Source organism: Gorilla gorilla, chromosome 22 (assembly GCF_029281585.2).
Source record: "Gorilla gorilla gorilla isolate KB3781 chromosome 22, NHGRI_mGorGor1-v2.1_pri, whole genome shotgun sequence".
Classification (NCBI taxonomy): domain Eukaryota; kingdom Metazoa; phylum Chordata; class Mammalia; order Primates; family Hominidae; genus Gorilla; species Gorilla gorilla.
The window spans coordinates 20,208,790-20,232,097 of record NC_073246.2 but is presented as its reverse complement, the minus strand read 5'-3'; the positions used below and the strand labels follow the sequence as shown (position 1 = coordinate 20,232,097).

Genomic DNA, 23,308 nt, shown 5'->3' with positions numbered 1-23,308 from the left:
GGAGGAAAAGGATCTAATGTCACAGATTCTGAAAATTCTGAAAAAAGTGTAGAGTGATCGGTAACTACACATGTAAGAACTATATTCTGAAGCTGTAGAACATCACGAATTGCTAAGGGGAAGATCAGTGACAATTAAGCTTAATATGCCAATGTCTAAAGGTCTGGCTTCACAGCTGAATTATGCTGTCATCTGTCATCTATTTCTACATCTAGTGACACCTGTTGTATAGGTGTACAAAAGTGAAAAGGGCTATTTGTGCTTTTTATGTTTTGAAAAAACTTTTCACCCTCAAAACACATATATCCAACAAATACTGCAATGTTTCAATGAGCATAGTAAGAGATTTCAATAAAGTGTAGCTATGATCAGCCTTTATGTAAGGCCCTAAGCACATTCACCCTAGGTCGTCGAGAATCTGTATCCTTTTGAAGAGACCGTCCCAAAAAGTAAGGGAGAGTAATTGCAATATAAATTGTTCAACTACAGGACAGTGAGAGTCAAAAAAAGAAAAATCAAAAAAAACCTACGAAGCTTGCCAATTTTGATCCATTTCCCATGCACTGACTCGACCGACTTAATTGTGCACCTACTGTGTGCCGAACCTGCAGTCATTACCAAGTATACCTCGGCCCAACTCCAGCTGACTTCATTTTCTGGGAAGTCCCCAACTTGGAATGCAGTGTGCAAAGGAAAGGCATCTACACGCAATGACCACACTTCAGTTCCTTGCCAGTAGTCCTGCTGAGAACAAAGACCGAATGCCCAGGCATCCGGAGGCGACCCACAGCGAACTGATCTGGTCACAGAAAGCATCTGAGTGAACATGGTGCTGGGACCAAAGTCCAGTCAGAGCGACAGAGGGTGGCATTTCGGCGGTGGCTCTTCTGTCTCTGGGTTCCCTCTGCCTCCGCCCTACCCCACCCCTTTGGCAGGTGCTGAGCCCGGCCCTGTTGTCAACTCTCTCACAAAGAAAGTGGAAATCACTCCTGAAAAAGGCTATGCCGCTCGTAATGAAGCAGAGGCTTGCTCCGCAGCTACTTAAGCAAGCGCTTCACAAAAATTTAAACTTTTCCGCGTGTGTGTTAGAGAAGAGAGGGAGGAGAACAGCACAATCAATTTCTCCCCGCCTCCTCCCGGGCCCTTACACCATGCAGGTTTCCAACGCCCGGAGAGCCTCCGCCCGAGAACAGGCTGCCCGCCGCGCCCCGTGGTCCCCTCTCCCCGCTCGTTCTTCGGAGGGACGGCCCCTGACTCACCGCTGACCACGCGGCGGCAGAAGGCTCCGTGGCCGCAGAGCAGCGCGGCGCCCAGCAGCAGCGAGACCACGCGGCTCATCGCGGCGCGGTGGCAGCAGCAGGTGTTGCGTGGAGCGAGGGCGGCCTCTGCCCAGGGCGCAGCCCGCGACTCTGACTCTGCAGCCTCCCTGCCTCCCTGCTGGGCCCTACTCCCGCCGCCCGAGCCCAGCTGCCCGACCCCCTGCGCGCATCGCCTTCGGCCGGGACCTGCCGCCTGCCGCGCCTGTGCCGCGCGTGGATGTGCCGGGCTGTAGTTCAAGACTTCGAGGGTGCGCGTTTGGGGGACTGAAGTTAGGGGGTCCCGCGTATGTCCTAGAGGCGAAGCAGAAGCCCCGGCTTGGACCACACCGTTGCGCTTTGCTTCTCTTCCCCGGCCTCTGACAAGTGGGAGGCTGAGCCGGTGCGCCCTGGTCCTGGATCACAGCAGCAGCAGCCGCTCTGCGCTCAGGCACCGTCTTATATACCCACGTCCCGAGGTTCCGGCCCCCTCGCTAGTAATAATTTTTAACTACTTCGTCTCTCCAGCCATGTGGAGCATCCCAGCACCTCCCCTAAACACGGGAGCCACTTTGAAAACAGTCCAGTCAGCAGCCCGCCTCCTCTGGTCCCCTCCTCCCTGTCCCCTCTTTCCATTCGCTAGCGGACTGGATACTCATTTGTGTAAAATGTGACAGCTTTGCTATTAAACTCTGGGAAAAAGTTGGATCCGTTTGGTTTTCTCAAAGATAAATGTCTACGGGGTTGCCAAGTTGCGTGGCCTTTCTCTTTCTGTGCTAAATTGCTTAATCATATGTATTGCCAGATGCAGGGCACTAGCCACTATTTAAGATGGATTGGTGAAGTGAGAGCCAAAACCTGCTCAGTGAATTATATAATGTGGCAGGTTTGTCCCCACCTAGGTTCTGCAAATAGATTATCTCCAAGCAGGTTGTTTGACGAAAACTGCCACGAGAGCAAATTGAAAGGAATGTTTGAAGCATGGTTTTCGAAACTGATTTCACTCTCAGTGTTTGCAACTCCAGAGAAAACCATCAACACAAAGTAGACATTCTGAATTATTGGGAATTTCCTGGAGGTAAAAGGAAATGTATGTGTTTCTTTGCAATCATCTATCAGTGATCTACGATATACATTAGAAGTAAAGCTCATTGGAAAACCTGCATTTTTCATAACCTGACCTGCTCTCTTTATTAAAACAGTCTACCCAAGGACTGTGATACCTAGTTTCCAGGAGTACTGGAGAGAAGTTCTTAAGAATTTAATGTATATCAAGTCCATAGTATGAACTCTGAAAATGTTCTTATAATGAGCTTCAGTAGAATTGGTATTTTCTCATTATGTTGCTTTAAATGCATGAGAATTTGTTAAATAACATTACTTGTCTTATAGGAAGTACACTTTCCTCTAACTTCCTCCTGTCTTTGGTTTCATAAGCCACGGGTACACTGTAAGCATCTGTTGGACTGTTTTATTGGAAAAAGGAAGTAAATACTGATACAATAAGGACAAATCTTCCAGAATCAGAAATTTTAGCACTTGGAAAGACCTTAAAGATTATTAAATGCACCCTACTCGTGACAGTAGAATTCTAGCTCCGTCTGGAGTCCCAGCTATTCCAGAGGCTGAGGTAGGAGTTTGATGCTGCAGTGAGCTACAATCCAGCCACTGCATTCCAGTTTTGGGGACATGCAAAATCCTGTCTCAAAAAAAAAAAATAGAATTCTAAAATAACTACAATAATGTCTATTCTATCACTTCCTTTTTCTTATATTCACTTTAAAAACGCTAATTCATTGCAGAACCATGGGCAGTTAATAAATGTGCACCTTGTAGAGGCTATGGATTCTGTGACTTTCACACTAGCTAATTATTCACGAGAAACAGACACTGCTGGGATTCTGAATGAAAAATGGAAAACTGATACGCCTCCAGGCAACAGAGCTATAGCTCAGCCCCAGAAACCATGTCAAAGAGTATCACTGGGCATAGCCATGGTAGGAGAGCTGTCCTCCAGGGGCTCAGAGTCCAGTGTAGAGAAAGAAATAAAATAATAACTCTGTGTATAAATGCTGTAATGGAAGGATGAATCAAGTGTCATGGCTAGCATAGATGAGAAATTCATTTGGAGGCATATTTGCAGGAATTCTTTAGCAGCAGTCAAGGTTGATGGTGGTGATCCCCATGGCTTCTCCAAATACCTGTAGAACTAGGGTTCTGAAGGGGATCTCCTTTCCCCTTTCATGCCACCCTACTCTCAGTTACTCATGCAGTCCAGAGCTACTGTAAACAGGTCCTTCTTTGGGAAAGAATACCAGTAAATTACAACATAAGCACTAGATAGATATTCCTATATATCAGTAGGCCCAAATGTCTCTCATGCCTACAAAGCTAGCAAGAATGAAGGCATTTTTTTTGTCAGGAAGGATCTTCATGGTATTAGTAATTCAGGAAGTCCAAACTATAATAATAACTGTACCCTCAATATGTTTGCACAGACTTCCTAACATACAGTTTCTTATCTTTAGGCTAGAATTATATCAGTTTAAGTTGGCCACATTCATTAACTAAGGCTGTTCAGCAGTTATTCTGGATGTTGTTTGATTTATCAGGAAAATAAATTATTACAGGTTCTTTTTAGATATGATGTTTTTTAAGGTGACTGGCTGACAAGAACAGCTTTTTTTGTTTGTGTCTCTGTCACTTCAAAACATCTGGATGGGTCATCACTGAGTTCAGAGATCACAGTTTGAGTTGTCTTAAATATAAAATCTGAGTGTTACTAGGCATGCTCTTTGGAGAGCCCTGATGGAAGCTTCTCTTGGCTTCCTTTTTTTTTCCATACAATATGGAAAAAAGTAGGGGCTATAAATTAAAATTTTTCAACAAAATTGTATTTTGGAAAAATGTTACAAGGTTATTGGGAGTTGGGGGAAAGCAACAAATATTCAATAATTTTATTAACAAAGGATTTTAATTTTTCCCTCTTGTGGATATGCATAAGGTGTCATAGAAGACACATGGTTTTCTGATGACACATTTTAGTTCCAAATTAACTAAACAAAATTAGAAGTTTAAGAATTGTTTGCAAATTAATCTAGAAATTAAGGGCTCTTTCTAGGGCAAGCAAGAGAAGAGACTTTAGGGTTATGTGAGGAATTGTGTATGTCTGGAGCTGGGCTCCAGGTCAGCTCATACCAAACAAGACCATATGACTGGCAGTCAGGAGAGAGGTCCCCCACAAGTTAAGGGTCTTTGTCCATTAAAAAAAAAAAGACTCAAATGAGAACTTCAAACTGATTAGGCTAAGGAGCTCAGCATCTATTCAACACCTAAAATGCATCACTTTCTTCAAGCCCCCAAATAGAAGGATGATCTCAGTAGAAGTGGCCACAAAGGAATCTCAGGAATAAGTCGATCGCTGAATCTCCAGAGGCTCTGAAACATCAATACAGAAACACTATTTGGAATCCAACGTTTTCAAAAGTGATATCAGGACTCTTAAGGGTATACTATGGAATCTATATAATATCCCAAATATATCACGAACTCCTTCACTCTCACCATTCACTTTCAAATGTCTGCAATTCCCAGTGAGCATCTGCTTCATGCGCCCATCAATACGTCTCAAGGAAAGACAGCCTAAATTCCAGCCACTGATCTGCACTCAGTGGCTCTTCACATGGGCAACTCCATACAGTGGCTTCAGCCTAAGTCACAGCAGGCTTCATTCATTTGCACTCCAGATCGAACAGTGACAAATAGGATCTTCAAAGGAGATTTGTTACAATGTTTAAAATTATTACAACTTTACATTAATACATTTGAGATGTTTTCAGAATCCAACATTAACTAACCAATATTATTTATTCTATTATACTTTATGTAATAACAGCTAACGATTCTCCTGAGCACTATCAATAGTATTGCCAGGATACAGAAAAATAAATATTTGAAAGTTTAAAAGTAAAATCATTACTATATAACCACTTCAGCAATAGGCAAAAAAGTTTTTTTTTTTTTTTTCTGAGTAATGCTTGGTTATCACTTCCAGTAAGACAGCATTGAATCCAAGGTTTTCCCTCCCAATATTTTAGAGATGACACCTTGGCATCTGTGTGGGTGTGCAACTGGCTTAAATGTAAGGATAAGCAGTTGGCCAGATTCACCTGAGATTTACTTGCTCTTTTCAAAACATGTCTATGCTGTAGAATACATGACCTACCTCATTCAGGAGCCAGTTCCACCTCCCTCATAATCCCATAAGTCAGTTTTTGCAGGGCTATCTAGGGGAACTTCATTGTTCATAACGATATCAGAAATATAATGAAGAATTATGCACATTAATACACATGATTTTCTATAACTTGAAGTTAAAATTTCATAACTGTTCAGTCTGTTGCATGCTCTGATCATTCAGGTGATCAGTTAAAAATATTTATAGAACTCCATTACTAGTAATATATCCTATCAGATCTAAAGAATCATATAAATATATGTGCATGTTTAACTATCAACTCAATTAAAATTTCTTTTTAATGCTTCTTTATTAATTTAAAGTAATGAAATCTGTTTCTATTGCTGGTAATCTGGTATAAACCAATACTTTTTATTCTAATCACAGCTTAATTACTAAATCTTGTCTTAATATACATTAATACAACCAAAGAAAATTGAGATAATCAAACAAAAAATGTGTAATCTAAAGTCATCTTTGCCTCAAGGGTCTGATCTGAGTTATTAGATACATAATTGACTAACTCCTTATTGGGGGTGATATTGTACTATGGTAAGATTATTTGGCTAGCAGAAACATTAATCTAAATCATTAATCTGATCTTGGTCAACTTTCCTCATCTGTTTGGTTTTCACTTTATAAATATAAAAAGAATGAATTGGAGAAGTTCTGTGTTTCCTGACTGAATGAGATTCTACTGCAGAAATACTGTTATTTCATAAACTTTCCTAATGTTCATCTTTATTCTCCCCAGCCAGAATGTCATGTTATTTGCATATATGCACTAATTTTCCAAATATATATAGATGCTATGGTTCTAATGAAATGTAAATTTAATTGTAAAATGTCACTTAATTTATAAATCTTTTCCCATATATTCTGATCAATATTTACCAAAATAACAATTGCTATTATGCGAGGTCTGAAAAACAATACGTATGTTAAAAATAGGGCTTCATATTCAAAGAAGTTGGAAATCGCTATGCTAGGCATTTCTAGAGTCCTTTTCAGCTTTACAATTTATTTCACTAAAGAAAAAAAAGCTTAACATCTTCCGTCTCTTTTTATTTTCTTCCCTTCCTCCCTCCCTCTCTCTTTCTTTCTCTTCTATTTTTTCCTATAAAAATGACAATGGTTTGATCTATAATAAATGGCTATATCCTCATTTAATTTCAAAATTATTCAGAACATGGGAGTTCTGAAAATTTTCTATGGTCCTTTGACTAATAAATCAACATATCACAGATGCCACAAAAAATGAAAAATCCAAATAAAGCAAAATAAAATTGAGGGCCAAGTTGAGTAAAAGATAATCCAACTAAGAGGCCATAAAACTGTAAATGAATTTTTGATAAAGCAAGATATTTTCTATAAAAGTGTTGTATTTTACTAAAAGGGAAAGGGTGTAAAGAAAAGGAATAGCTAAAGACCTAAAAAAATGTAAAATATTCCTTTGTGGCATTCATAAATATTAAATGTTTCTCCAAATATATCAAATGACTAAGAAACAATGGTGCCAAAGCCAGCCATAATAGCAATAAACTGTATTATGTGAGCCGACATATAAAGTTAGAGGGAATTTAAGGGAAAAAAACCAAAGGTATTAAGAAAAATATCAATTTAAATATCCTTCTGGAGGTACATCTGTCACTCTGCTGCTCTTTCATACATTGTTTCTAAGCGTAAGTAGCTCACATGCCAAATGCATGTGTATAATGCAGGACAGCAATATAGAAATTTTGGAAATAATAAGGAATACTCTGCCAGATAAGCCACAGATATCAGCACCCGTAAACGTTTCTTTATCCTCTAGGTTACCTTTTAAAAAGGAAAAGTTATTATTTATCTGCAATAAGGTATACATATTCTACATTCCAAAGAAACTCCTATAAAATAAACCTGAACAGAAAGGGAAAAACAACAAAAGTAAGTGTATTTCTATTGCTTGATCCTTTACACCAGAAAAATTTAACGGAGCATGTTACAGTAAGAAATTTGTGCTATAATATTTCTCTCCAAAGAATGGACACAAAAATTCATAAGGTAGCCTTAATTTTCTGGAGTGTTAAAGAACATCAGAGAGCTACAAAATTATCATGAATGTCTTAGTCATGTACTTCCTGTCTTCTCTAATAGGTAAGAGTCATTTAATCTGGCACTAAAAAATCAGAAATAATGTTTTTGATGTTTAAATATTTATGATGTTGAATAATACAACAATTACAAACATATGTATATAAAGTTCTTCATACAAGACTAGGATAATCATAGTAGACTCAGGCCCATCTGTGCTGAGACTCATTTACTTGTGACTGTAAAGACTTCTGGAAAAAATATTACTTACTGGGAATAAAATGGAGCATAAAGCTAGACCTCACAATCTTAACACTCTAATCAATTCCACCACCCATCCACAGCAACCCCTCCCTGAACTTTCACATAACCACATTGGTATGGTTTGGCTCTGTGTCCCCATCCAAATCTCATCTTGAATTGTACTCCCATAATTCCCGCATGTTGTGGGAGGGACCCACTGGGAGATAACTTGAATCATGGGAGCACTTTCCCCATATTGTCCTCAAGGTAGTGAATGAGTCTCACAGGATCTGATGGTTTTATCTGGGGTTTCCTGTTTTGCATCTTTCTCATTTTCTCTTGCCACCACCATGTAAGAAGTGCCTTTTGCCTCCCACCATGATTCTGAGGCATCCCCAGCCTTGTGAAACTGTAAGTCCAATGAAACCTCTTTTTCTTCCCAGTCTCGGGTATGTCTTTATCAGCAGCATGAAAATGGACTAATATGCGAATCAGTTTACATGGCTTATTCTAACATGTTAAGGACCACTAGAACTCTGGTGTCTCTTCCCAGACTCTATATTGGTTTTCTCTAACCCAAGTTAATAGTTCAGAGTGCTGAGAAGCTTTAGGACAATCATAAAGGAAGTAAAGATACTGTCTTTCTGTCCTTGCCTCCATCTACAGAAAGCCTTTCCCTGACTAATGATCTAAGTCCACCTCTGCTTATCCTCCCCCAGTTTTTTCTATCACTGCATCTATAATTTAACAAACATTTATTGAGCACATATTGCGCTTATTCTGTTAAAATTGTGGGCGTATTTATTTAATGTTTGTCCATCTCTACTAGGTTGTAAGCTCGGAGCTAGTTTATTCTCCACCAGTAGGTGGTTTTATTCTTCACCTACTGTAAATAAACAGTAGATGGGAAATTTTTATGTTTATTCAATAAATAAACAGTAGGAGGGAAATTTGGGTTAACTTTAATTAACAAACAGTAGGTGGAGAATACTTGCTATGTATTTGGTAAATATTTATCCAAAACTGAATCTCTGAATTAATGTTTTTTAATCTTCACCTGCATCCAGGTTTTAAAGATTTTTCCCCTGTCTACTCTCTAGAGTGACAAGGGTGGGAGAGAAGAGGGATGTATAATAAGAACTGCAAACAACACAGGAAGGATATTCTCCTTTCTTCCACACTTCCTTACTCCTGTAAAGGAGATGAAAGAAGGCTTTGGCAATTCTGAAAAGCCCCCCAGTACCTTCCTTTCCTTTGCTAACACTCAAGGATGTCAGGCTTGCAAAGGGGGAGGTTTTCAAGAGTAATCCATGTAACCTGCATTCTAGAATCTTAGGTTAATGTTTGCTTCCTATTCTGCAGAAGTCACTGAGTAGCCCTTACTTTAGCTATATGTAATTTTTTCTGAGAGAGAGTGGAGATAAATGCAAAATTCAGATGTATATTCCTAGATAGATAGTCTAAATTTTGCTTTTCTACTTCCACACTGCTATATGCTCCCACCAGTAACATCTTCCAAGAATATGGTAACCACACATCTTGTGTTGCCTGACAAAGTACTAATTTGCCCAGAACAGTGCAGTTCATACCCTGATATTTAACATGTGGTTGATTTTCACATCCTACATGAAGCTTACTTTTTAATTTCCACAAAAATAATTTTCTTGCTTTGATTTTTTAAAATCACAGCATATTACTTCTCCAATAGTTAGCTGTATAAATTATGCCTTTTTATGTGGACACACCAGTCTCCTATAGGAAAAATACTATACTATAACATATTCTGTATCCTCCATGCCTAACAGTGTCTTGCACACTAGGAAGTCAATAAGTAACTTTTTGATTTTTAAGATTTTTAAAAAGACTACAAATTACAACACAAAATAAAATTTTATCTATCTGTTAATATAAGCACATTTTCATTGAGGATATCTTATAAATATAAGTAGAAAACTTGTCATGTATTGTTCAAGTGGTTATCTGAAATTCATGTCAAAATTATTGAGATTTAAAATATTTTACAGATTTTTAATCAAATTTTGCAAAATTTTTTGAATTATGAAACTGCCTGCTCACTTTCTGAGCTGCATCATTATAATTTCTAGTGTGGTGTTGAGGTAAAACCTAAAAGACACGGAAAATACTGGAGTCAAGTGACCATATGACCATACTTCCTTCCAAAGAAACCTTAGAGATAATTTGTGAAACTCTTAGGATTCATAAAACACACTTTGAAAGTCAGAATTTCAATCAATAAATAGCTATAATATCCTGAGATAAGGGTCTAAATGCTCAAAAGCTACAAAAAGTAATCAAAGCTTAATATGGTTTGGCTGTGTCCCCACCGAAGTCTCATCTTGAATTGTAGTTCCCATAATCCCCATGTGCTGTGGAAAGGACCCTATAGGACGTAATTGAATCATGGAGGCGGTTTTCCCTTATGCTAGTCTCATGGTGTAAGTAAGTTCTCACAAGCTCTAATGGTTTTATAAGGGGCTTCCCACTTCACTTGGCTTTCATTCTTCTCTTTCTGTCGCCCTGTGAAAAAGGATGTGTTTGCTTCTCCTTTTGCCATGATTGTAAGTTTCCTGAGGCCTTCCCAGCCACGTGGAACTGTGAATCAATTAAACCTCTTTCGCTTGTAAATTACCCAGTCCTGGGCAGTTCTTTACAGCAGCGTGATAATCTACTAATACAAAGCTCATAGATGAAAAGACTTCTGAGATTCAGAAAAAAAAGGAGGACAATTGATTCATCTTACTTAATAACCAACAGATGATGTAAATACACTGGACCTTCTAAATCTATATGATGCTAAGGTAGAAAACTATTCATTTCTGAACATAAGAATTTCCATTCCTCCCTGGATTTATAAGAATTAAAAAGGAATACAATTTAGCTAAATATGAACTATTTGTCTGTCTTTTCTGTCTCACCTTTAATGTTCTGGTTTCCAATTGCTGTTCCAGGTTGTCATAGCAACCAAATGCTATTTTCAATAAGTTTTAGTAGAAAATCCGTTTGGAACACGTAATTTATTATAAGTGGAATGCATTCAGTTGGCTGCATGTGTGACAGATTCTTCTATTTTATAAGAAATTATTTGATCATATTATCCTTGGTGACTACTACTTCTTAACTCTTTTATAACAAAAATAACCCTTAAATTTTATAGACAATAACAGGAATTACTTCACTGCAGATATGCCGGTAGCCAATCCAAAGAGTTAACTGGGGTTTAGGTTTAGTCTCCTCCAGCCCAGTACAGACAATCTTAATAATCAACACATTGTTGTGTCTAAAATATAGATTAATCATATATTCAGTATTTTAATTTTTTAAATTTTCTTCCAATGTGAATATGAATATACTTGCAGAAAATCTAGTACAAAATTAGAAAAAAATGCATAACGCTACCATCAGAAGGTCCTATTAAAAAAACATGCACAGGCTTTTACATATTCATCTGCTCTAAAGCTTTTAATTACACTCTGGACTACAGAACAAATTTTGGGCTTCTTTGTCCCTCATTTGTGGCCCTTCAAATTCTGACCCTCTTTATCTTTTGTACTTCATGTCCACATTCTGCTTTCACAAACCAGCCAGCACAACCAAGTGACTGTCTTATGTTATCTTACCACACTGGGCACCTCCATAATTTTCTCTACCTTTGCAATGCCTGGCTCTTATGTTATTATTCTCCTAAAATTGTCTCTTCTTTTCTCAAATAAGCCACATCAGGCCACTTTATTTCTTTCCTTTTCCAGATGGATAAAACTTACTCATTTAGTACTTGAAGAAAATCTACCTTCTGGAACTTTTCATACTATTTAATTTTTCAAATTACTTAGCTGCTTACAGGTACTTATTTTACCTTCTCAACAAGAAGGTAAGTTAACCCAGAACCAGAACCATGTCTGGTACATCATTTTCCGACTCAACGCCAAAGATGTCTATTTTATTTAATAAAGTTTCTTCGCAGAGCCTTCAGTGCAGAAGTTTTGTTCTATCCCCTTCTTATGTTCCAGTGACATGTGTAGACAACCCACTTTGTGCCCATACATCAGCAGCCACGTGGGACCACTTCTGGTAATCAAAGGTAAAGGGGTGGATTGTTCCCTGCCTCCCCTTTTAGTTGCATTATCCTCTTTTACCCCAGATATTGCGTAAATGTTACAAAGAACCATTTCTTTCACGAGTTACCCATAAGAGACCTTAGCATACACTCAAAATATGCATAATGAAAGCTTTGAAGAGGACTGAAAAGGTAGGAATAAAACATGTACCAGAGAGAAACAGGTGTTTCTTTCTGGCTTAAACGCCAGCTGTGCCATTTTGAGGCTTCACGACCAGTAGAGGGCAAGAAAATAGTCCACACTCTGCTTCCATTTCCTGCACACCTAAGGAAGTCACCTGATAACCTTCCAAAAGAGTGCCGACCTCAGCAAGTAACGCTCTGTAGGGAATAGGCTACAGTCATCCGGCAAACATCACTTCCGCTCACAGAGGGGACTCTGATGGCGCTCATAGAGTAAAAGTAGCGCATTCGAACGAGAGAACATATTTGTTTTCACGCCGAGTAGTATTTATTGTCTTTAAGGTTAAAATAATAAGGTATGATTTGTTTTATTGCACTTATATTAATGTGCACAATTAACCAAAAAGCCTTGGACATGGTAAATTTCTTTCTTTATTCCAGCATTTTAAGAAGTTAATGCTCTATTGATTAATAATCAATATAATCTGGAATATCATTCTTCAGTATGTCATCAAAAAATTAAAATATTATGCATTCGGCATTATATGTTTTAAGAAGTTACGGTTGGAATATAGACAGTATTTTATTGGCTTAAACTTTTAAACCTTGATTATATTTATTGTTGTAAGTCACACTGTAAAGTAATAAATGAGAAAATTTCAAATATGAAATCTTTTAATTGGCTCTTTAGAGGAGAAGAAAAGGGAATGCATAAAGTCTTACCGGCAGCAGCCTAACCATTATGAAATAAGGCCAAATTATCTAATTTTTTTTTTAAAAAGGCCCCAAATATTGGCTCCGGTGTTTTAGCAAAATGAAAGCTGAACTGTTAAAGCTAAACTTAGATCTTCACACTGGATAATGTTATCGAAAACTCTGGGACTTAATTTGGCCTTCCTGCTCTTAGGAGAGTAACTATAACAATAATAACAACAATTAATAGTTACCATGTATCTGGCACTGTTTTGAAAGATTTAATATATTAACTCGTTTCATCCTCATGAATGTCTTATGATACTATAGCTGTCCCCAGTTTTAAAGATAAGGAAATTGCAGCAAAAGGATGTTAAGTACCTTGCCCAAGGTCATACACACAGCAAAAGGGTGGACAGCTGGTATTTCAACCCAGGCAGTCTGGCTCTAGCATCTGTGTTCTTAAAGACAATGTCAAACCACCTCTTAAGAATGTGTCTTTCTTTATGATGAATGAAATAAGCCAGGCACGGAAAGACAAAAACCATATGTTCTCACTTCTATGTGGAATCTAAAGCAATCCATCTCATAGAAGCAGAAAGTAGAACAGTGGTTATCAGAGGCTGGAGAGTGGGAGCAATGGGAAGATGTTGGTCAAAGGGTACAAAGTTGCACTTAGACAGGAGGAATAAATTATAAGTATTTATGGTTATCGATATGTTAATTAGCTTGATTCAATCATTCCATACTGTGTGTGTGTATATATATATATGGATAGATAGGTCATATATATATATCTCATAACATCATGTGGACCCCATAATTATATGGACCATTATAATTATATGGACCCCATAATTATTTTGACTATATAATTTGTCAAAAACATTTTAAAAATAATGTAAAGCATAAAAACATAATATATCCTGCTGTGCTACAGAACTAGTAAGACTGGAGACTCCACTAACCATTATTTATTTCCTCCTTCAGACACCTAATTCTTCAGCCATCACACAGCCAAATATCACCAAGACTAAATCGATGTTTCCCAAAGGTGACTGAGATGGTTTAAGGTTAGATATAGATTTTTTAAAATTTAATACTGCTATCGTCTGAATGTTTGCTCCCCACAAAACTTACATGTTGAAACCGAATCCACAATATTGTAGATATTAAGAGGTGGGGACTTTGGAAGATGATTAGGTCAGGGGGCTCCCCTCTCATGAATAGGATTAGTGCCCTTGTTAAAGAGGCATTTGTTCATTCCTTCCACCATGTGGAGACACAGTCAGAAGGTGCCATGTATGAGGAAGAGGCCCTCACTAGACACTAAATCTTTCAGCCTCTTGATCTTGGACTTCCCTGCCTCCAGAACTGTGAGAAATAAATTTCTGTCGTTCAGTGACCCAGGTTATGATATTTTTGTTATAACAGCCAAATGGAATAAGACAAATAGTTACATATTTATTTTATATGTATTAAGAAATCAGTATAATTAGCACATCGAAAACAATGATTTTATAAATATTACTGCTTGAATAAGACAATAAAACAGTGAATAATTTATATCATTTTAAAGAAAAACTATTAAGTAAATAATAGAACTAATGGTAAACAAATTGAACAAATGCTAAGTTAAGAATTAATGGTAGAAATCTGGAAGACAGCATGTGTCTGATGGAAGTTTGCCAAACATCAAGTTCAACAGTGCTCTTCTCTCTGAGCTAAATTTCTGCACAGACCAGGCCTGGAGTGTTCCAGCGAAACTGGGGCAGGATCACTAGATCTGTGTTATAGTATGGCTGGCCCTCCCCATCATTTTATTATATAAAACTATATACAAGTTTCTCCAATGGTAACTACCCAGGACCACCAAGACAGTTATCCCCATTACTGTGCCGTGGCTTGGGAAGCCATTATCCATAACCCCATACAAAGCACAGTAGGACTAGTCTCTGCCATCCTCAGAACACCTAACCAGGCCCTTTGGTTAAGGCCTAAGGAGCAAACAGACGGAAAAGAAAGGACAGATGAAAAGACTCTGAAGCTGGATGACTTTTGCACTTTACAGTAGATACTGAAGAAGGGAAGTGATACAGAGTGGATGAAAAAAGGGTGAAAGAACCTTGAAAAGGTATGTAACAGATACGCTTTTCAATAGGTTAAAAAACAATGCAAGGCAAGCCACATAGTCATGAACCCTGAACTACAACCTGGATATTTGAATGGCCAGTTCGATGCTCTGTCTAGCCCCATTTTTGGAAAGGCTTCAGGCTTTAATGGAAGTTATAGTTGGAAAAGAGGCATGTTTAAATTAAGTCAGATGGAAGCACTGCTGTGCCAAGTCACAGAGATAGCACACGCACAGCGGCTGGCAATCATGGAAACAATTTCTGCTGAATAGGTTATAAAATAAATAGGCGACTGCAGGACACTCTCTGAGCAGTGTCATTTCATGACGTTGGATCCAAAACCCTGAGCATTTTAGTGGGCTGGCAGGGAAAGGAGCTGAAATTTACCTTGTCAAAATGTTTATTGGGATACTGCTACTTTATTATAACATTGACTAGTTCTTTCTTCAACTTAAAAGCTGAGTAAGATGGTTTCTTCAAAAGCAAGCTACAATGCCCATATTCTCCCCAATGGACTATAGTATCACTAAATTAAAAGGCCACTTTTGTCCTTAAGGTGTTCCGCCCATGGTCGGGGCTACATAAACATTGGTTGAATTGAATCAAATTCATTATAAAGGTTGAAACACCTGTGCAGGGATAAATGAAAATCATCTAAGTACGAATGAAAGAAAAAAATCATAAAATAGAAAAGCATTTGTATTTCTAGCAGTTTATATTTACTTCTTTTATAATCATCTTTTGAGAAAGTCATTAGCATAAAAATAATTTTAGTCTATAATGACAAAAATTACGCCAAAAGCATTATAACTATGATTGCTTAGTGATTCTTAGTCATACATTTTACCTTTTGATTGGTATTTTAACACATAATGCTGCTATTAAGAGACATATTAGCCCACCTTTTGACTCCAGACAATCCTCTTTAAACAAGCTTTATATTTATGAAATGCCACTAGACATAAATTTTCTGTTAAGTTCTCCTTTGCATTCGTATTTCCTTCACTTTGTTTCTAATATTCCATAAAAAATTATGAAACCATATTATATGGTATCAACAAGCATCTCAAATAACAAAATCCAAGTAATCACAACTCTCAATAGCTGACATTCTTTTTAGTTTTTATTCCTCTTTCCCCTTCTTAATAATCACAGAAATGTAAGAATATTTAATTTAAAAATCACAATTTCACAACAAGTAACTAATAATGCTAATTTTGTGATTCTGAATGTAATCCTGAATCTTGCATGATTGCTTCATTGAAAATCATCTCTTCTATGTCTTCTATGTAATAAAAGAATAACTATCTGTGGCCTAAAATTTGAATGATTTATATCATGTGGTTCCAGGTCTTCCCAGCTCTTTTCAGCAAGGAATTTTTTAGCAAAGCAAACTTCATGTGGAGCCAGGACTAAGAGGACCCTGAATGGCATTGAGAAAATTATCAAAGGAAACGAGACCATTTTAATGGTAACAGTTTTCTCAGGGTAAGTACAGAAACTTTTTTCCCCTGAGTTCCACAACTACAACCTACTTAATCATTTGAGGTACATTGTATGACTGCGCAAAAAAATTTACTTTTTCCTCACACCTTCTTTGGGAGGAGTATAATTCCCCAATTAATTGATTTGACAGTCAAGTCACTGCTTGAAAGAAAATCTAAAATTCATGGTATTGGCTTTGGGGCCAAATGTAGGTGACCAGGAAACTTCTTCTTTGCGAAGATTATCCTTTTGTGTTCCATGATTGAATTCTGGGACTGAAGAGAAAACATGATGTAGCGATTATCACAAGATTTAAGACTTAAGTCTGATGCTGTAAAAGTGTACAACTTTGAGGGGATAGACGTGTTGTTTGGAGTAGGGGTGAATACATTCTGTGGGCAGAAGAAAAAGAAGTTAATATTTGTTGCCCAGAAAACAAATTGTGGGTAGTTTGTATTATTATTCCACAAATATCCATTCTCCCCCACCCTAACACTGAAGAATTATGAGCGTCCATCCCATTGATACTGGCTTGATTATGTGATTTGTTTTGACCAAGGAAATGAGATAGGACATGGCATACACTTTTTTTCACACAGCAGCTTTAAACATGCTTACACATTTTGGTTTGGCCTCTTATTTATTCCCTTCTACCATGAGAAAAATATGACCCTGTTAACCAGTGTTTCTTCAGCCTGGATCTCAGAATGCCAGATATATCGAACACACCTAATGCACTCAGGGCCTGGAGAAGAGATGCCTCTGCCATCCCACAGACCTGTGAATAAGCAATAAAAACTTTGTGATGTAAGCCATTGAAGTATTGTGGGTTGTTTGCTATTCAAAATTATCACAGAAAATCTTACGAATACACAAGTTCATGAGCATCAAATCAGCAATCTGCACATATAAGAAGGCAAAAGTCATATTTCACCTGATTTCATCTGATACTGCCCTCTTTATACTTTCTTCCATTTTTATATATTTTATATGCTCCATCATATATTGCAAAGGCATACTTTTGCTATTGTCTGTTGTTTTTACTATATGTCCCTACAACATCCAAGAAGCTACAGAAGATTCATAAATAAATTATTGACCTCATGAGTTCAACCTAGAAATTCTCCCAGACATACTTTATAGACATTTAATCTGAGAGGATTTGTCTTTGTATGGTAAATTAGGAAGGCATTGGTAAAAACTGCACACTAGCTGCTATTTTAAGTTGGTGAGCTAAAATACAAAACAACAATACTTGTAATTGAATTTAGTAGGGCTCTCGTTATTTAATTATTATTCCACTATATATTTTATCTCATTATGTCAACACTTTTAGTTAAGATGAAGCATCTTCTGTTTTACAATAATTCTAAATATCACTAATCAAAACTAAAAAGAGAAAATTGTTGATAAATCAATCAATCTAAATGAAAGAAGGGAGTCAGGGCAGATAATAGAGTTTTGGGATGTACAAGTTCTCTTCTAGCTGCTCACAGAATTGCCTAAAGGATCAGGCTGGCCCAAGAGCATCTTTCCATGCCAAATTATACAGCAGAGAACTGAAAACACAGCTGGGATGCTTGGATTATGTGTGTGACAAACCCCCGAGGAACTGACAGCCAGATGCCTGCAGTAAAGCCAGTGTTCCTTGCGTAGCACAGACATGAAACTAACGATGCATCCCATGATGCAGCCATTAAGATAAAACCATCTGTGGGTTTATTTATTCACCATTTTGTCACTTATAGATGTACATTAAGAAAAAAATATGACAGAGAAAGCGATTTACACGAGAAGTTTATTAGTACGTAGACATGGCCTGATGACTACTTGTCCAGAAATTTGAAACTCTCTGTCACTCTGCTGTCTCATGTTGCAACATCCACACTCTTGTGTGTGTGACCCCAGTAGCTTAAAAAATTAAACCATTGGCAGCAATGAGTAAGCTATCAAATTAATTAATTTTTAATGTGAAATATTGATGCAGTACATAAGAGGACTTCAGAAACGTCAATCTTAGATTAATGTCAATAGTTTTTAAAAACAGTGGACAAATGGCAGTATCACACAAATGGCTAGGTTGGTTCCCATCCAGTCAAAAGATACAAAACTGAAAAATTAGTGTGGTCCAACCATAGCCAACTTATTATTGTTAGTTGTCAGTTATATAATAGTGATACTCATAATAGTGACTTCAAAAGTCTTGTTCTTCTAGAAAGTTAGAATTTTATTTGTATTTATTGCAAAGCAATATTTTCATTTAGATATTGTGGCTATAATTTTTTGCTGCAGAAAAATATTCCCAACAAAGTATTGCAGAGATTTATTTTATCTATACCATAAGCAAGTGAATGTTTTATAAATTATTACAATTTATTAAATGTTTTATACAATTTTATTATTTAATTCCATTAACTACCCTGTGTGTATTAGATAATATCATCTGCATTTAACCATGAGGCACCCAAGACCTGGACATATCAATTTCCCTGTCCTCCCATGTCATTGCATAGATGGTAACTGGAAGAGGCTAATCAAATTGACTTTCCACTATGTGAAGAGAAGATTTTATTTACTAGTTTAATGATCATGTTTGTCTTCTTCATATGAGTATTACATAGACAAGGCAAAATTAAATACCCACTACACACAACATATATGTTGTAAAGTTTTAAACGAGGTGTTTAAACAATGTTTTAAAATGTAAATATCAGACAAAAGAAATCTTGACAGTTTTTATGTTTAGAATCTTGGTTTCATAGCAGAGCTATTTATGTTAAAACTTATTGCAATTAGAAAATTCTATAGTATTTAAGACAATTATTGCTACAGTCTGAATGTCTGTGTCTCCCCAAAATTCATATGTTGAAATCCTAACCCCCAAGATCTTGGTATTAGGAGGTGAGGCCTTTTTGGAGGTGATTAGGTCATGAGGCCAAAGCCCTCATGAATAGAATCAATGTCCTTATAAAACAAGCCCCAAAAAGTTGCCTTGCCCCTTCCACTATGTGAGGACACAGTAAAAAGGTGCCATCTGTGAGAATATGGGCCCTAACCAGACACCAAATCTGCAGGAGCCTTGGTCATGGACTTTCTAGCCTCCAAAACTGTGAGAAATTTCTATTTCTACTCAGTTTATGATATTTTGTTATCGCAGCCGGAATGGACTAAGACAGCTATTTCACTTAAAATTTGTTTGGCAGAAAGATGCAGATAAATAAAACAGAATAGCTTAGCAATGTTTCAGAAAATGTAAGCTTTTTCTGCGTAACCATCATTTATCTCTCTCTCTTCCAGAGAAAAAAATTACTACTACTTTAATCAACTGGTTTAAATATATTAATCCATATATTTACTTTATTCAAAATGACAGAAAACATGATGTTCTAGAGGGCTGTGATTATAAAAGATCAATTTATATAAAAATAAAAGATAATATAATAATACTTCAATGAGTATAGCTAAGAGATAGGAAGAGTATTTTCTACTTAGTATATAAAATGTAAAGCATGGCCAAACGTGGTGGCTCATAGCTGTAATCCCAGTACTTTGGGAAGCCGAGGTGGGCAGACCAATTGAGGTCACAAGTTCAAGACCAGCCTGGCCAACATGAAGAAACGCTGTCTCTACTAAACAGAAAAATTAGCTGGACATGGTGGCATGCACCTATAATGCCAGCTACTTGGGAGGTTGAGGCAGGAGAATACCTTGAACCTGGGAGGTAAAGGTTGCAGTGAGCTGAGATCATGCCACTACACTCCAGCCTGAGAGAGCAAGCGAGACTCTGTCTCAAAAGAAAAAATAATAATAAAACATTTCCTTCTCAATCATGACTCATTTTATCTATAACCTAAAATCATAAATCTATTCCTTGGAACTCCGGGAGAAATATGTAATATATCCTCCCAAGTGTGAAGGAAAAGTCTGTGAAAATTATACACTTCAGTTTTTTCTCAAAGTTGGTAGCCATCACAGCTATTGTAACAAGAGCTACCTTACAAGGCAACAAGATTCTCTTTTGGCTCCTGTCTGACATCTTTTTTAGATTCCTCCTTCCTCCCCTCAATTTTTCTCCCCAACGGGCTAGATTCCTTTGCTTGCAGGGTCATTCCTCCAGGAGGTGTATATTATCTCTGTATGTCTATGATTTGATATGGGTCTTGAGCATAAAGGCCCCCCAGACCTAGAGAATTCATATTTTAAGAGGTTTATTATAGACTTGTATGTTTTTTATCTAATTTGGAGTAGGCAGTCTATTTATATTTTTCAATAACTGGGAATCATAAAGATATTTACTGTTATGTGTCTGGTTTCTACCTTGTTCCCAATTTCTCCTGTTCCCATCCATCCCACCAAAAAAAGCTCATTTTTATTACTCTCTTTCCTTTTAGATATATTATAAGCATATGTAAGAAAAAATAAATATGTATTCTCTCTCCTTACCCATTATTTTTTACTAAAATAATAGAGTACCATATATAAAGTTTTTTATGTTGTCTTTCTTAAAAGTTCACAACATGCTTTGGATATTTTACAATGAACTACATAATAGATTTTTCTTTTAAATTGCTACATATTTACTTTATTTATGTTAACAATATAAAAGGTGGATATGTCTCCAAATTAGTTTAAATGTCAAATAGAATAATAATACATAATTAAGTTACACAGTTTTATCAGATTTTTTTCTAATGGTGAGCAAATTTGAGTCTATAAGGTGACAACTATAAGTGAAAAGCAATTGTCCTTAAATGCAACACCAAACACTTTTGTTACACACTCAGAAGTAAACAAAAGATAATGGCTATTTTTTGAGAATGGTTACATTTTCAGCTAAGATAATCTAAGTTTTATTCAAGTTAAACACATCACCTCTTAACAATTGCATCCTTATGGTTACTACATTCATGATAACAGCTATTTTATGTAATAACACAAGTTGTAAAATAATGTGTAGATGTGCTTAAAGTTTCCAATCTAGAAGAAAAGTCAGCACTACAATGTAAGGAACACCAGCCTGCACTTCCATTCAAGCTTTCTTATGAATTATAATATACTGTACACACAGGAAACACACCTATTGAAAAATCACCTTCTCTATAAATGTCTAGTCTATAAATTTACCATCACAAAGTGAACACACCTGTATAACCAGCATTCTAATAAAGAAATTAATGAATAATACCAGCCTCCCTAAAGCCGCCCTGATGAAAAGAACAAGCAGTGGTATTATACTCACTGAAAACAGAACAAATATTTCTTATAAGAAGTTGAAGGAAAAAAAACTACTATAATCCTGAAATATTAACTCTAATACTTCATTCTCTGGCTATACCCTACTACCTTCTCAGCTTTCATACTAAATGTTATAAAAACAATTTATGTTTAAAACCAACGAAATTGCAATTTTCAACAATGGAATATATATGGGAAGAACACATAAATCCATATTCCCATTCCCAAGAGGAATAAGCTCTATACTAATTTGTGCTCAGAATTTAAATCCCAGAGATTATACCCTAAATAGAGATCCAGGAATAGTGTCAAGGCTTCTGGTGGGTACCATCCCTCAGCATCTTTTGGACACCTGTGCAAAAATAACAATAATAATGAGGGAAGTTAACCACACTGAACATTGTAGTTTTATGCAAACTGTTTTAAGCACTTTACATGATAATCTTATTTAATCTTTGTGTCAACTCTTTGAGGTAAGAATAATTATTATTCAAATTTTAAAGACAAGAAAGTAAAGCAGAGAGGAGCTAGTTATATAAAACAATTAAAAGTGGGTCATCCAGCTTGGAAAAGCCAGGATTCAAAACCAATCAGTCTTATTCTAGCAGATCAGTGGCTCAGAAAGTGTCTGTCAAGGGGGTCTAAAAATTCCAAGAATCAGCCTTACAAAAAGTGGTGGAATATATGAGAGACCTCAGTCAATTTGGTAGCAGCTTATGACAGAGCTCCAGACTGAAGGGTTCAGGGAACTGGAGTGCAAATCAGTATTCAGAGTCCCAAGAAGATTCAGCAAGGGCCGTATTGGGCTCTTCCTCATTTATTCCATTGTGATTTCCCTCTAAAGTAGTTTTAGCTACAGAGAGTCTCCCTGATTGAAGCTATTTCCCTCCAGCAACTAGTATTCTCTTACTCTATCGCTAACACTGGGCTCTTGGTAATAATCGGCTCCATTTATTTTCATAATTCTTGCTACTGAAGTATTATTCTAAATTGACTAATGAATATACCCTTTCCTATTGAAGGAGATCATTCCCTGCCTTCTTGTATTAGTCAACGTTGGTTCGAGTAACAAACCCTTATATTTCAATGGCTTTAGACAACAGAAGTTTATTTTATTATCATAGAATCAGATGTGGGTAAAGTAGCCTTTCTCCTTTTTTTCATTATGCCATTTGGTGCTGGTGGGTTTGAGGTCACCATGAAAGAATGAGAGAACGAAGGGAGAAACACGCCTACTGCAAATCACCTTGTGCTCTAAGTCCTAACTGCAGTTTAAGCTGAGAAATATAGAGGCATATATTCAGTAAATCGTATCTGCCTACCACATGCAGTCTGACCCTTCAAAAGATAAGGAAATTCCTGTTACCCTTACTTATTCTGGAGTATTGATCTTAGCATTCTGGTTGGTAAATCGTAAGTCTCAAATTTCATGGACCATTTCTCCTAGGAGGCCTCTGAGCTCTTATACAAGTTGTATTTCTTGTAGGGAATGCTATGGACATGACCTTCTGCAAAAAAAGCTACACTTTAATGTAATTTAAATTAATTTAATTTTATAATTTGGAGAGCGGGGAACATCTTTTCTATCATTTTCTTCTGATGCCAGTGATAAAATATTATAGCTGTTGGAGATACAGTAGCCTGGAAAATACACTGA

The 23,308-nt window shown here is 36.8% G+C and overlaps 1 protein-coding gene across 3 annotated transcripts in view; it reads right to left on the bottom strand.

The window, feature by feature from the left end:
* Window positions 1-23,308, bottom strand: part of CHODL (chondrolectin) — a 58,509-nt gene that overhangs the window by 21,111 nt on the left and 14,090 nt on the right. Inside the window, exon 1 of one of the 3 annotated variants that reach the window (XM_004062611.5) lies at window positions 1,260-1,875. The exons of 1 other annotated variant lie outside the window; for it this stretch is intronic. In XM_004062611.5, coding sequence (XP_004062659.3) covers window positions 1,260-1,338 — 79 coding nt within the window. In that variant the 5' untranslated portion in view covers window positions 1,339-1,875. Of the gene's footprint in view, window positions 1-1,259; window positions 1,876-23,308 lie in introns of those variants that run through there. One more of the 3 variants, XM_055374035.2, reaches the window with a different exon arrangement.